The 14,584-nt window shown below is 58.5% G+C and overlaps 1 protein-coding gene across 3 annotated transcripts in view; it reads left to right on the plus strand.

Annotated features, from left to right (window-relative positions):
- The window catches only part of CPLX1 (complexin 1), a 29,182-nt gene extending 15,425 nt beyond the window's left edge, over window positions 1-13,757 (plus strand). For 2 of the 3 annotated variants that reach the window (XM_074319930.2, XM_019712494.3), the window contains exons 3-4: window positions 5,776-5,951; window positions 11,844-13,757. In XM_074319930.2, the coding sequence (XP_074176031.1) occupies window positions 5,776-5,951; window positions 11,844-12,041 (374 nt within the window). In that variant the 3' untranslated portion in view covers window positions 12,042-13,757. Of the gene's footprint in view, window positions 1-5,775; window positions 5,952-8,366; window positions 11,800-11,843 lie in introns of those variants that run through there. The other variant, XM_074319937.2, reaches the window with a different exon arrangement.
- The last annotated feature ends 827 nt before the right edge of the window (window positions 13,758-14,584 follow it).

The raw sequence follows: 14,584 nt of genomic DNA on the forward strand, positions 1-14,584 counted from the left end.
CTTTTTCTGGAACGGCCATCAGAGCTGTCGTCATATTACCCTTGACCTCCTGAATGTCATCAAAATGTCTTCCTTTCAATATTTCCTTTATATTTGGGTAAAGAAAGAAGTCATTGGGGGCCAGATCAGGTGAGTAGGGAGGGTATTCCAATACAGTTATTTGTTTACTGGCTAAAAACTCCCTCACAGACAGTGCTGTGTGAGCTGGTACATGGCTGTGATGCAAGAGCCATAAACTGTTGGCGAAAAGTTCAGGTCGTTTTCTTCTGACTTTTTCACGCAGCCTTTTCAGCATTTCCAAATAGTAACTGTTAACTGTTTGGTTAACTGTTTGTGTAGTTGGTACAAATTCATAATGAATAATCCCTCTGATATCAAAAAAGGTTAGCAACAGCGTTGCAACAAGTTCGTGAACTTAATTGTCCGACCTGATAGTCTCATTCTGTGGCTTGCCGTTCCATTTTATCTGCATCTTTTGAAGAACAAATGTTTTTAATAAATGTTGATGAAGTCCAATTTTTCAATGTCTTATTTTAAGGTTTATGCTTTCTGTCATCTGTGTTGGAAGACTTTGCCTAAGCCATGATCACAGATTCTTCTTGTATGCTTTCTTGCAGAAGTTTCACAATTTTAGATTTTACATTTAGGTCTATGATTGAGCTTTGTGTAAGGTGTGAGGTAAGGGAAGTATGATTGTTTCAGTGCCACTTGTGAAAAGACTACCCTTTCTTCATTGAATTATCTTTGCAGCTGTGTAAAAACCATCTACTGACTATGTGTGGGTGGGTCTCCTTCTGGACTCTTCTGACCCATTGATCCACATGTCCGTTCTTCATCAATACCACACTCTTGAAATCAGGTGGTGCAAGCCCTCCACAGTTGTTCTCCAGCAAAACTGTTTCATGTGCTCTCGGTCTTTTGCCACCTCCTATAAGGATCAGCTGGTAGTTTGTTCAAAAAAGCCTACTTGCACGTTGACTGGGGTTGCACTGCATGTGCAGACGCTGCCCTCATGCAGCACTGACTCCATGGACATGGTATGTCTCTGTTCATGCAGGTCTTCTTTCATTTCTCTCAACAAATCTGTAGTGTTAGGTGAAGTAGTCTTGTCCATCTATTAAAAATACAGGTATTTTATGTTTTTGTCAGTATTGTTAATGGAATTGTGTTTAAATTTCACATCCCAATTGTTTCCTGCTGGTACGTAAAAGTCCATTTGTTCGTGATTATTAGTCAATTCTTGGTTCTAGCAGTGGTTTTGTGAATTCCTTCAGGTTTTCTGCACAGATGATCATGTCGTTTGTTCAGAAGGACAGTTTTGCTTCTTTCTTGTCAATCGTCACGCCTTTATTTCTGTTCTTGCCATAGTGCAATGGCTCAGTCCTCTATGGATGGGACCAGTGACAGAGAGCATCCTTTGTTGCTGAGCTAAGAGAAAAGTGTGCACCATCTCAGCACAGACTACGTGATGTTAGTTGTAGGGTTTATTGAGGTTTTATTTGTGACTGAGTGCATGACGCTTATCTCTTAAATGTTTTCAATTCACAACTTGCCAAATATTTGTTGGGCACTGACTATGTACCAGGTGTCACGTGGGTGCTGGGACTGCAGCCACGAGCCAGTCAGAGTCTCGTCCTCACGAGCTTACTTTCTTTTTTTTTTTTAATTTATTGGGGTGACAATTGTTAGTAAAGTTACATAGGTTTCAGGTGTACAATTCTGTATTACATCATCTATAAATCCCATTGTGTGTTCACCACCCAGTCAGTTCTCCTTCCATCACCACATATTTGATCCCCCTCACCCTCATCTCCCACCTCCCACCCACGAGCTTACTTTCTATTGGCAGAGACTGACAAGCAAACATGGCACCATTTCAAGTAATGGCACATGCTGGGCATGAAAATAGGGCTAGAAGGTGATGAGGGCTGTGTTTTCTTTGCCCACGTTTATTGGGGGTTAATTTTCAGATCTATAATAACAAGAATTTGTGATGTTATGTAGGAGTCTGGTTTCATGCTTCTCTACAAGGAGCTTGGTTCCCTCAGCCCCTCTTAGGGAAACCTGGTTCTTTCTCCAGAGCTTGGGGTCCCCCTTTGTCCCTGACCCTTGTCTGAGTCCCGTGTCTGTGGGTCTGTCCCCCCACCCTCCTCGAAGCACAGCACAGCCACACCAGCCACACTGTGTATCTTGCGTCTTCCTTCCTGCGTTGGTCACAGCTGATGGGGGCCTTTGCCTTTCCATATGTGCAACTTTCTCAGCTCGTCGATGTTCACAGAGTTTCCTTTTTAACTCAGGTGTTTGACTGAGATTACACTTACTCATAACTCAGTTAGGGGAGAATGGCATCTTTACATTATGGAGTCTCCCCGTCCATGAACGTGACAAGTGTCTTTTGATTTTAGTTTTTCATTAAGCTGTATAATTTTTCTCATACTTTTATTTCAAGCCTGTAGTGGGTCGCCAATGTGGCTCCAGCATCCATGTCTTTACTTTGACAGCTGGCCTGTGGTTGACACTAGGTGAAGCTGGTCGTGTGCAAGAACCCTTCCCACAACCTGTGTGACTTCTGCGAATCTAAAATTACTTCAGAATGAAGTTTTAAAAATCGAATCTAATGTACGTACTACTTAAATGTATGTCGTATCAATTACAGAAAATGTAGTGAACATGGGTCCATTGTTTTGACCATTAGGGTACCTGTGTATGTGTGGTTCCCGGGAGAACCTGTCTGGGGAGACACGGGGTTGGGAGGAAGTGGGACAAAGTTCTGGATGGGAACAGCACGCTCTTGCCCTGTCCCTCCCCAGGCCTGCAGTGATACTAGCAGGGGCAGTGAGGGAAGAGGACCTGGGGTGGGTGGGGGCAGGGCAGACTCCCATCTCTTCCCTTGCAGGTTCTCTGAGAACAATGGTGAGTGGCTCTCTCCAGCTGTTGGGCGATTTCTGCATAACCTCCCCCCAGTATGGGACCCTCTGCCCCCAGAGGTTTATCTGACTGTATGGGAGAGGGTGGGAAGCACCAGCCCCATCCACCCCCCAACCACCCTCTTGAGTGCTCTGGTCCCCACGTGTCACCGGGGAAACTGAGCCTCTAAGAAGAGTGAAGGAAGAGGTGGGGTTGGCACCCAGGACACCCCCCGCACCACACCTGCATGGCAAGTTTGGTGCCGGACCCCAGCTGTGGGACCCCAGTCGAGTCCAGCCGCCTCCCACAGTTGGAGACTGGGGCACCAGTGCAACTGCTCAGTGCCTCAGTTTTGTCACCTGTAAACAGGTGATGCGCAGTGCCTCCCTCCGGGGAGGATGTAGGGTTGTCCTCATGCACAGAGGGTCAGGGGCAAAAGGCAGAGGGCATGGCACGGAGACCCCCAGGTTCTGCCACTTAGCCCCACACCAGCCCTGCTTCCCCTGCGTCTGCCAGGAAACAGCATGTTGGGTTTCTGTGCCGGGAACAAGCTCCCTGCAGTGTTTGCTGCAGGGTAGCCTCTGTTAATCTCCAGCTAGGGGGAGCTCTGGGGCGTGTCCTCGCAGGCTGGGGTCCTGTGGCACTCCAAGGTCACGCTGTGGACACCCCAGGAGCACGGTCCACTCGGACAGCAGTGGCAGCCAGAGTGTGAATCCATGTCCTCATCCTGGACTAGGAGAGGTCACCCAGCCTCTCAGAGCTGCCCCTCGCCTGCTAGTTCCTCCCTTGGCCTTCCTGACCCCTCTGGCCAAGTGAAACACCCCAGAGCTCAACTGGGGGCTGGGGACCCTGACACTCAGAGCCAGAAGGGCCCCGGGCAAGCCCCCAAGGCTGGCAGCTGGTGGAGCAGAGCTCAGCACACAGTCGGTGTTCAATAAGTGCCTGTTTTGATTATGAGAACGATGGCCCACGTAATGTCTTAGAGGGGCAGGTTGAGAGGCCCAGTCCACCGAGTTAGGGCCCCTCAAACCCCGTCTCCCAACCCCCACATGCCTTTCCTTTTCAGGAGAGATGTGGATGAAGTGGCTCACCCACCTCCACCTTCGAGGGAAAGCTATTGTTCACTCTCACTTTAGTGTGAACTAGCTAATTCTAGTGGTGAGACGCTGTACCCAGAGTGCTGTGGCCGGCCAAGGGGCCGGGAAGGGTGGGAAGACTGCAGCTGCTGCTGGGGAGCCCACCTGCCGGAGACGGCAGACAGGTTCTGGCCTAGTTATCTGGGGGAGCTGTAATAGGAGTAGATAAGTGGCAATATGACCCAGTTTCCCTTCATTCATTGGCCCGAAATCTGCTTTACAAAATTTTGCTGAAGTGGTTGCAAACTGACCCTGAGGCTGTCTGTCTGGATCTGTGCCACTGGTACCTGGTACATGCAGATGTCCTGTGCTCACAGTGACAGCGGTGGCAAGCTGACCTGGCCCTTCCCACCCCCCAGGACCCTACAGTAGCCTCCGGCAGCCAGAAGGCCCTGTGGTATAGGCGTGGCCCAGCCTGATGGGCATCTAGTTTCCAGCCCAGGGCTCAACCACAAAGTTGTTCTTGTCCCACCAACATCTGGTGGCCTCCCAAATTATTCTGTGCCCACACTGGGGGGGAGGGGATCGCTGCTGCAGCACAAGCAGCATTTGGCACACTCACCTGCAGGAAAGGGGACCTCTCCAGGTTCAGCATTGCAGAGACCTGTGCAGTATCATAGTAGCACAATAGTACCAGGAGCGCCAAGGACCTGGAAATGGAGACTCTGAACAAGGAGCTGCTGAAGGCAGAGGGGAAGGGGTTGAGGGCTGGGCCTGAAAACCAGGGCGGGATGGGCACCTCTGGAGACTGGCGGACAGAGGCGGTGGTGTTAGCACCATCCACACAAACTTGGTTGGGGGATTCTTGTGCACGTCCACCTCCGGTTATTCCCGACATGGCTCGGCTAGCCTTGGGCAGTGCTGGTGAGGGGTCCGGAAGGGATCAGAGGAAGGGGCATGACCTTCCGGGACAGGAGCGGGGATGCAGCCTCTGGTCCCACTCCGGACTGTGGGAGGAGGACGGCAGGCACAGGGAGCAAGAGGGGAGCCCCTCATGAACATGGCTGGTCCCAAGGGAGCCTGCAATGCGTTTGGCTGGCTCTCTCCTGCTGGTGCTACGTGTGCGCGGGGTGCCCCTGCGGGCTGGCTTCTCCAGGCTGAGATAGGCTGACGGGCAGCGCTGGCCTCTCCGCTGCCCCAGATGCCTGCGCACCGCTGGGCGGGCCGCCCAGCTCCCTGGAGCCGCCAAAGGGCCCGGGCTTGCTGCGCGCCTGCCACGCTCCGCAGCTGTAATTACACGGCTCTGTCCTGTGGGCCGAGTCACAGGGGGCGTCTGGGGAGGTGATTGTTGTTTCCTGTGAATCAGGAGCTCATGAGAAAAGTGGTGGCTGGCGCAGTGGAGAAATTAGGGCCCTGGTGCTGCAACACGCAGCCGCGGAGGCTGCAGGCCAGCGGCCTCGCGCGCCGCCTTCTCTGCTCCTCCGTCCAAGGTCCGCGCGTTTGGCCGCTCCTTCCACCACCTTCCCGGGGCTTTGTCTCTGCGGACACAGGACCCAGACAGGACACAAACAGCGGCCCTTCCTGGAGCGCACGCGGCACCACAGCACAGCGAGCTTCACTCACCACAGCCCGCCACCCCCTCCCACCCTGATACACACGAGGCCACGCTTCCCTCTGTGGACAGAAAATGCCAGAACCGATGGTAGTGCGCGTTGCGGCCGGCGCTGTCTGCCGTCTGGGCAGGGCCTCCGCACAACGGCGGCTGCCCTAACTCTCGTTTCTCTGTTCCCAGGGGCCACCAAGGACATGGGGAAGATGCTTGGCGGCGACGAGGAGAAGGACCCGGACGCGGCCAAGAAGGAGGAGGAGCGGCAGGAGGCGCTGCGGCAGGAGGAGGAGGAGCGCAAGGCCAAGTACGCCAAGATGGAGGCGGAGCGCGAGGCCATGCGTCAGGGCATCCGCGACAAGGTGGGTGGGGCCGCGGCGCGGGGGGGGGGGGAGCCCCGCCCATCCTCGGCGACGACAGCCCGACAGTCCCGACCCGCGGGCCTCACTGCTGGGGGTGCAGTGCCCCGCTTGGGTGCTGGGGGCCGGGAATCCCCGACTGGCCCCGGATTGGGGGCGAGGGTCTGCCCGGGAGGGGCCATGTGGGGCCCTTTCTGCCCCTTCCCCTTCGCTGCTCAGCTCCTTTGAACAGACCTTTGAATTGTCCACTCAGGAACTTTAGGGGGCGCAGGACAAGTGAGGTCACTGCACCCCAAGTGTCCACATGTGCAACAGAGGCTCACCGCGGATTAGAGTGCCCCTGTGGAGGCTGGTCCTGCCCGCGTGGGTGGGGGCCTCCCAGGCTCCTTAGGCGGTAGCATTTTGTGGGGGACAGCTCCCCAGCCCGGCTGTCTCAGGGATTCACCGCCGGTACTCCCAGGAGAAGGGCATGGGGAAGCACCTGACACCTCCCCCCCAATATTCTCAGGCTCACAACAGGGTGTGGGGGGCAGCAGGCCTTCCACCTGTGAGATCTGGCTGGAGGGTAGGCTGTGAGCTGGCAGCCACAGCCTTTTCAGAACCATCTGGGTGGCCTCCCCATGCATGAGTGGGGCATTGAGAGCATGTACCTATCACCTGGGGAAGCTGAGACCCAGAGTGGCAGCGAGACCCGCATGTCTGCTGCAGTGACGGGCCACAGGTGGTCAGTGCCCCAGGGACAAGTCTATGGCCCATCCTGTCGTCCATCCAGCAGCCAGGTGGGAGGGTGGGAGAGGGAAAGGCAGGAGTGGAGTGGTGCTCCCACTCATCCCAGGTGGGCCCGGCTGGGCGCCAGGCGGGAGGAGATGGGCCCTCCCCTGGGGGCTCCGGCGGCACGAGTGGTGTGGGTCTCACGCCCGCGAGCCACATGGCCTCCCAAGGACCTGGAGGCCATACCATGGGGTTTGTCCCCCACCCCTGGCCCCTTGCCAGGCTGCCTCCTCTGTGCAGGCACTCGCGAGGCCCGGGGTCCAGGTGCTCTGGTGGGAGATTCGGTTTGGGGGGGGCACTGCCTTGCTAGGTTCCTTACTGCTCCCAGCCCGACACGGTGAGGCTTTCCAAGGGGGCTCCGTGGTGCCTGGCCCTGGATCAGTGAGGTGCGGGGGCTGCAGGGCAAGAAAGCCTGTGGATTCTGCCTCAGTGTCCCCAGGGAAGGGCCAGCTCCATCCAGCCCGATGCAGAAGCCAGACCTAGCAAGTGGGCAGCATAGGTGGGATGCCTGCAGGTCTGTGAGCCCACAGGAGCCCCCACATATATGGGACATGGGTCACACCATGGGTCACTGGACGCCTTTCCTGGGGACTTGCAGAAAGCTCAGTCAATTCTGTTATGACAGCAGCTCCTCAGCACCCCCACCCTTCCCAGGGCCCTCTGCAGCCAGGAGTCTCCTACTGAGGGCTTTGTGAGCTGTTTGGGGAAGAGCCAGGAAATGGGCACCGTCAGCCAAGTAGGCTGTGACTGGGAATGCCAGAGAGAGAGAGAGAGAAAAAAAAAACAGAGCCCCCCAGCTGCTGGGTAGGGCAGTTCAGGAGGGGGTCTGACCTGTTCTGGACGCTGGAGACCCAGGTCTTCCCCACCTCACCACTCCAGCCTCTAGAATTTGGTCCACCCCGGGGAGAGCCTTCAGTTCAGCAAAGAGGTGCCCGCCCTGCTCCAGCCCCCTGCCAAGTGGGAAGCATGCGTGGTGGGAGGAGAGGTTGCGCCCCGATGCTGTGGGGTGCAGGGCCAGAGCTGCCCCCTTGACCAGTTGGGGCAGGGCGCCCCGTGGTGGCAGGTATAGGGAGCTTTAGCGCCTGGCACCTCCCGCCTGACAAAGTCCCTGTTGTGTCCCCAGCACCACAGGGCCCTGCCTCGGTGAGGTCTTGGCCCATCACCCAGGTCTGCAGAGCCCATCTCCACCTGGGTATACCCAGTGTCATGAGGGGTGTCAGCTCCCGCTCCCTGCATAAGAACGCAGGATATGGTGAGGCCAAAAAGGAACACCCACGGAGCCATAGGTAGGGGAGTCACACCACTGTAGTCTTGCTGGTAGCTGGGTTGGAGACAGGAAGCAGGAACCACAGGATCCACAACCCGCTGTTCACTTCTTTGCCAACCAACCCCACTTGCTAACTGCAATCTGCCTCTGCAATCCACAATCCTTATCAGCTCAGCCACCATCTTCTTGCTAGCCCCCATTTGCTGCTAGCGTAGCCATGGCAGTTATATTAGTGGCCAATGGCTCACTGGTTACAGCTGACGGCCAACTAGCCACAGCTGATGGCCATACAATCACAGTTGATGCCCATTTACTACCCAAATGAGCACCTTGCCATGTGAGGACAAGAGGAAACTGCTCTCCTGGCTCTGTCCCCACAGGAGTCAAACCACTATAGTCTCACTGGCGGCTGGGTTGGAGACACAGGAAACAGGAGCCACACGATCTACAACCTGCTGTCCGCTTCTCTGCCAGCCAACCAACCCCACTTGCTAGCTGCAATCCGCCGTGCTAACTGCAATCTGTGCCTCCCTGGACCCCACAATCAGCACTTGCTAGCTTAGCCATGTAAGTTATATTAGTGACTAATGGCTAACCAGTAACAGCTGATGACCATTTATTACCCGAGCCAGCATCTTTCCACGTGAGGCTGAGAGCCTGGAAACTGCTCTCTGGGACTCTGTCCCCCACCCAGTTATCCTATCCCCTGCCCTTCTGCTCCCCACAGGTGGGAACCCTGCTCTTGAGGTGTAGCTCCCCCAGATGGCCCTCGCTGCCCTCCAGGCTCCAGACCTGGCTTCCTCTCTCCCTCCTCCCTACCCCTAGTGCTCTGTACTCCCGCCCCAGGTCTTGTGGGGGCATGTCAGAGAAGGGGGTGTCGAGCTGCCCCAGTTCAGGTCTCCATCAGGTGGAGGCCGAGGGGCCAGGCCGGGGTCACGCGTCCTCTGGGACCCGGCTCCCTGAGCGACCGCATTCCAGGAAGCAGAAGCTAGCTTGGGAGTCGTCTCATCTCAGGCTGGTGGGCAGCGCCTCCTCTACCCCATCCCACGCATGGGTCCGAGTGGGAGGAGAGATTGGCCCACCTTCAAGTTGTTTACATACGTTCTTCGTGATTGGTGTTTCCAGCGTCCACATTTGGCAACTATGAGCCAGAACCACCATCCTTTCTGTGCTGAGCGGGTGGGTCCCAGTCCCCACTGGCCCTGAAGTCACTCAAGGCTTGGTCTGAGGTTTGTGCCAATTATAACAGGTGTTGGTGTGATTGCGATTAGTTTGGTCCTATTACAGATTCTCACCGCTAATGAGTGGCAAGTGCCCCTGGGCTTCCTACCAGCCACAGGGCTCTGATCCTCTCGGTGATCAACATGATGGTGGGGCACCTCTGTGGTCAGGGGACCTGGTGAATAGCTGTTGATGGACGCCTACACCAGGTGTGGCTGGGCATTTGTGTCTGGAGCATGGAAGCCTCAAAGCAGCTCTCAGCCAGACCACAGCGGAGCCAGGCTCTGGGGTGGACACCAGGTCCCCATCCCCAGAGAGTAACCGAGACCCTCAGGTCAAGCCCAGAGTGGCTGTAGCCTCAGAAAGCCTCTGAGCCTCAGTGGAGCAACTAGGCTGGGGCCTGGGGTCTCCATCCTGGACCCGAGGGTAGGACCCCACCACTGCTTGCAGGTAAGGTCCGTCCACAAGCCCTGAACTTGCTTCTCTGGTCAGAGTCCCTCCTTCTGCTCAACAGAATACCCCATGTTCCCTGCTCCACACGCGTGCTCACGTGTTCCCCTGAGCACATGCACCTCTGGGTGAGTGCAGGCTGAGCAGTGCAGCTCCTGGGCCCAGCGCAGACCTGCGCCCTGACACATGCATGTTCCGCAGTGTGCATGGCCGTCCTGTGGGAGGAGGCGGCCACTGGGCTCCGTGCCCTGGCTGGAGGAAAGCTCTCCCTGGTCTGACCTAGTTTCTGGCGGCATCTCTCCCCAGCCCACGCTCTGCCTCACAGCCTTTCCTCCCTTCTGTGCCCTGGGGACGCTGTTCTCAGAGGTGAGGTTGTCCCAGAGTGGTGACCCCTGGGAAAAGGGCCCTGTGCTCCTCGCACTGGTCCCAGGGCAGTGCCTGGTGTCGGCCTGCTGCTGACCTGATGTCAGTGCTCAGTAGGGAGGGCCCTCTGGGCAATGTGCCTGCTGCTCAGGACATTCTCAGGGCACCTTCACTGCCCCTCATGGAGATCCTCCCAGTGCTCCTGGTCAGGGGGCAAAAGGGGCTTTGTGCCGCTCAGGGACCCTGCTGGAGGGGCCCACAACCCTCTTCCTGTCCTCAGGGCCTGCAGATACCCAGGACACCCGGGGCTGTGCTCTGGTCACCAGTGGGCTGAGAGCCTGGCTTCCTCTTCTGGGACTTGCGCTGAATGTGGCCTTTGCTTCCCCCATGCCTGAAGGCATCCACAGCCTCAGGGGAGGACACGGCTACAGGCTGGGGGTGGGGCACAGTCAGCCCCCCCATCTGGAAGCAGAAGGCAGGGCCTTCAGGAGAGCCAGGGCACCCCACCCCCACCAAGCAGAACCACACTTCTTTAGGGAGGGACTGCCGAGGAGGAATGAGTGGGCCATGGGGGTCTCCACAGGGGCAGCCCCCCTGCCAAGGCCAGGGCTGAGTACCTGTGTGCCCCTCAGCGGGATTCTGCAGCCTGTTGGTGTCAATCGCTGCCACCCCCACTCCCAGTGCTCCTCTTGCCCTCCTTTACTGCTGCTGCTCCCATCATCCTCTCCCTAAATGACAGGGACCGCAGACCTTGCCAAGGGGCGCGCCTCCCCCAGCCAGGGTGGGTCCTGAGCTTGGCAGCTTGGTCCCCCGAGCCCTAGGTGGGAGGCCTCACCGTGACCACGGGTTCACTGTGTCCATGCTCATGGGTCGGGGGTGGGGAAGTATTGGTCTCCTAGAAACTCCTCTGGCTTCTAGAGGCCTGAGGCCAAAATGAAGATGGCAGGCTGCACTCCTTCTGGGACCTTCTAGGAGAGAACCTGCCGTCCAGCAATCCTGGTGTCCTTGGCTTGTGGCAGTGTCACTCCCAATCTTTGTCCCTCTTCATGTGGTCTCTTCTGTGTCCTTTTCTTTCTCTTAGCAGGAAACTCTCATTACACGTCTTCCGGGACCCCGGAAGACGATGGCCCAGGGTCATCTCATTTCTATGCTTACCTTTATTCCATCTGCAAGGACCCTGTGTCCAAAGTAGCTCACATTCTGAGGTTCCAGGTGACATGGATTTTGGGAGGACACCATTCAACCCACTACAAAGAGAATTGGGTAAGGGTGGGGGGCAGACACAGGAAACCAAAATAGGGGGTTCCCGGGTGCCTAGTGTGCTGGCTGAGGGCACACCCGGGCACGTCCAGGACAAACACAGTGAGGTGGCCACTGGGCACAGTCCTCTGCCAGCGGCCCACGGGCTGTACAGTCATCTGCCAGGGGCTGCAGTCATGGCCGCATTCAGGGACACTCGGCCCTGGCATGAAGGTACGACTTCCTGTCACCAGACCGGGGACCTGGGCTGCATGGGCTCAGCCAGCCACGGAGCAGTGCGTTGTGGCCGCCACTGCCCGCTGCACCAGGCGCCCCAGTACCGCAGCCCAGGCCGGGGGAGGACAGCACAGCTTCCCTGGAGGCGGCACCACCGCCCCCGTGTCCCCGGCCTCCCGCCCCTCCTGGCACGCTCCTGGGAGGGGACTTCTTCCGGGGTCCTGGTGGCCGTCGGTGGGGTCTGGTGCCCCCGCCTCCGCCCCCGCCTCCGCCTCCCTCGGCCCGTCCGCCGCACAGCGAGGCCAGGCCTCCGGCCGCCGGACACCCTGACCGCCCTCTCCCCGCAGTACGGTATTAAGAAGAAGGAGGAGCGCGAAGCCGAGGCGCAGGCCGCCATGGAGGCCAACGCGGAGGGCAGCCTGACGCGGCCCAAGAAGGCCATCCCGCCGGGCTGCGGGGACGAGCCGGAGGACGAGGACGAGAGCATCTTGGACACGGTCATCAAGTACCTGCCCGGGCCGCTGCAGGACATGTTTAAGAAGTAGCGTCCGGCGCTGGAGCCCTTCGCGCCGGGAGCCCCCACCCCGCCGCCCCTCGCCCGCACCCCGTCCCCGCCCTCCACGGAGGCCCCGAAGGGATGTCGGCAGCAGAGTGCAGCCCCCCAGCGCCAATATAAGCCATAGTCCTGAGTCTATCCACTCCACGCCCCTTCGCGCCTCGGGAGCCTCCGCCCTCCCCCTCCCCGCACTGCCGTCGCCACCGCCACCGTGGGGGGGGCGCCCGACCCCCAGGGCCCTGCGGTCCGTGCTGGAGGCCCCGGGGCCAGACCCCCTGCGCCTCTGGCCGCGAGTGGGTTGGACCCCCCACCCAGAGCCCGGACCGCCCCGTACTGCTCCCGCCCTTCATCGCCCACCCAGCAGCGCCCGAGGCCCCGGCCACCGAAAGGGCCAGCCCCTCGACCATCCCTGGGTGCGATCAATGCGTGGGTGCGCGCTTGTCCGGGCCCAAACTCAGGAGCACAGCCATAGTGGGGGGTGCTGGGAGGGGCGAGCAGCTGGTGCCCGGGGCCCCACCCGTGGGGCCAGGTGGGAAGCCGCTCCCCGCCCGCTCAGCCTGGCCCCCAATCCCCTCCCCCCTACTGACGCCTGGTTGCTGGATCTCCGCATCTTCCTGTCGCTGCCCACCTCGCTCCATCCGAACCTGTCACTTTCACTGTCCCCGTCTCCCTCTGTCCTTCCTTCTCCTGTCTTGGCCCACTCCTCTGGAAGGGTTTGTTTGCTTCTTTTGAATGCCATGGCCTTTTTCTTAAACTAAGGGAAACAAAGCAATACGATTAGGGGGGAAATTCTCACACCTCTGAGCGTGGCACACAGTCTTTCACATACGCCCTATAACTGACGCTCCCCTCTGAGTGTGTGTGGGCCCCGCCGAGCCCACCCACTGCCCTCCCTGGTTGGCACCTCGTCCTCTCCGAGGCTTCGGAGGGCCCGGCCCTCACTGTCTAACGCCCACCACATGCCCAAGAGCCGGGGAGGCCCAGAGCCCCGGGACCTGAGTGCCGCGTGTACGGACCCACCTCCTCCGCAGGATGGCGGTGGCCTCGCTAGGTCCCGCCCGGAGCTGGGGGCTGCGTGGTGCGCAAGAGGTGTCCTTGCGCGTAGCCCAGGGGTGATTAGACAGAAGCACCGACCTTCCAGGGCCTCCCGTAGCGCTCCGTTTCCTCCATCCTTGTTTAATTTGCATCACAATGTGTTGAATCTCAGGTAAATGAGGTCTAACGTGTTTGGGGAGTTTATTTTGACAGAAAGCCGGTCTCCTCGCCCCGGGTCCTTCTGTCCACATCAGAAATTCATTGTGTCCACGTGTTGCGGGCCAGGGACGTGGCCCTCCATCGCTGTTTAGAAGCCATACAATTAGACTGCAATACTAAGTGCGACGCCGGTCAGTCAAAGACGCGTGCGCTCGCCCTGCGGCGCCCCGCGTCCTGCGCCCTCTGACTCCTCCCGATTCCACGTCTTTTTAAAATGCCTGTTTTCACACTTTAAAAAGCCAGCCCTGAGCAGACAGGCCATTGTCTCGTAGAAACCCAGCATCCAGTTCCCAGCGCGTGGGGCGCCCGGAGCAGCCAGAGCTTAGCGTAGACCGTGGATGTTGTCTGTACGTCTGTCCTTGCGCCTGAGCCTCCTCCTGCATGTGGGGGGCGTCGCGTGTGTTCTCTCCGGATGGAATCACAGCCAATAAAATAGTGATTTCACACCGTGTGGCCGGCCTCTCCACAGCTATGACTGCCGGGGAGGCTATGTTGGTGGGACCCCACAGATGCACACCCTCCCGCCCCATTGTGCGACCCTCACCCCCACCCCACCCAGATAGGAAGCCCCCGCAGGGTCTCCCAACCGCCCTGACCCAGCTTCACCCCTCTGACCCTTTCTCCCTAAGGCAGCTCCATGTGCAATGCAGACCAGCTCCTCAGGCCTTCTCCCACCCCCACCTGCAAGCTCCATCACAGGCCTTTCCCCACAACTATGCCATTCCCTGGGGGCTCAGGTCCCATTGTGCTGGCCACGCCTCTGGTCCCACCCTGAAAATTCCTACAGGGCCCAGAGGGACCTGAGTCTACTCTGTCCTGAGCCCTCAGGGAGGCCCCCATGCCCCACTGCAGCTCTGGGGCTCACACCCTGCAGGGGGTGCCTGCCCATCTGCCCTACCAGGTGCTCTGGGACCTGCTGGGCCCAGAGAACAGCCCTGCTGTCCCTTGTAGCCTCCACCCTTGTCCTTCCCGTGCCCAAAAGCCCACTCCAAGGTGCGGTAGCTACTCATGTTCCCAGAAAGGCCTTGCTCGTCCTTCACTCCTGAGGGCCTTTCGGGGGCGGGGGGGGGGGCGGGGGGGGGCGGCAAGTCTGGGTCACCTGTGACTTTTCTCACTCTGCTGGCTGGGAAAGCAGAGGGAGCATCTGGCAAAGCCTGTCCAGTCTCAGCAAGTAGAAGGGCCACACTAGCTCCCACCCTTGCCCCCCTACACCCCTCCCCACCGAGCTGTGACTGGAAGGATGCGAGGCAACCAGCCATGCCCCTCTGCCTCTGCCTC

This window comes from Rhinolophus sinicus, chromosome 1, assembly GCF_057876585.1.
Source record: "Rhinolophus sinicus isolate RSI-liver-muscle chromosome 1, RSI-T2T, whole genome shotgun sequence".
Taxonomy (NCBI): Eukaryota; Metazoa; Chordata; class Mammalia; order Chiroptera; family Rhinolophidae; genus Rhinolophus; species Rhinolophus sinicus.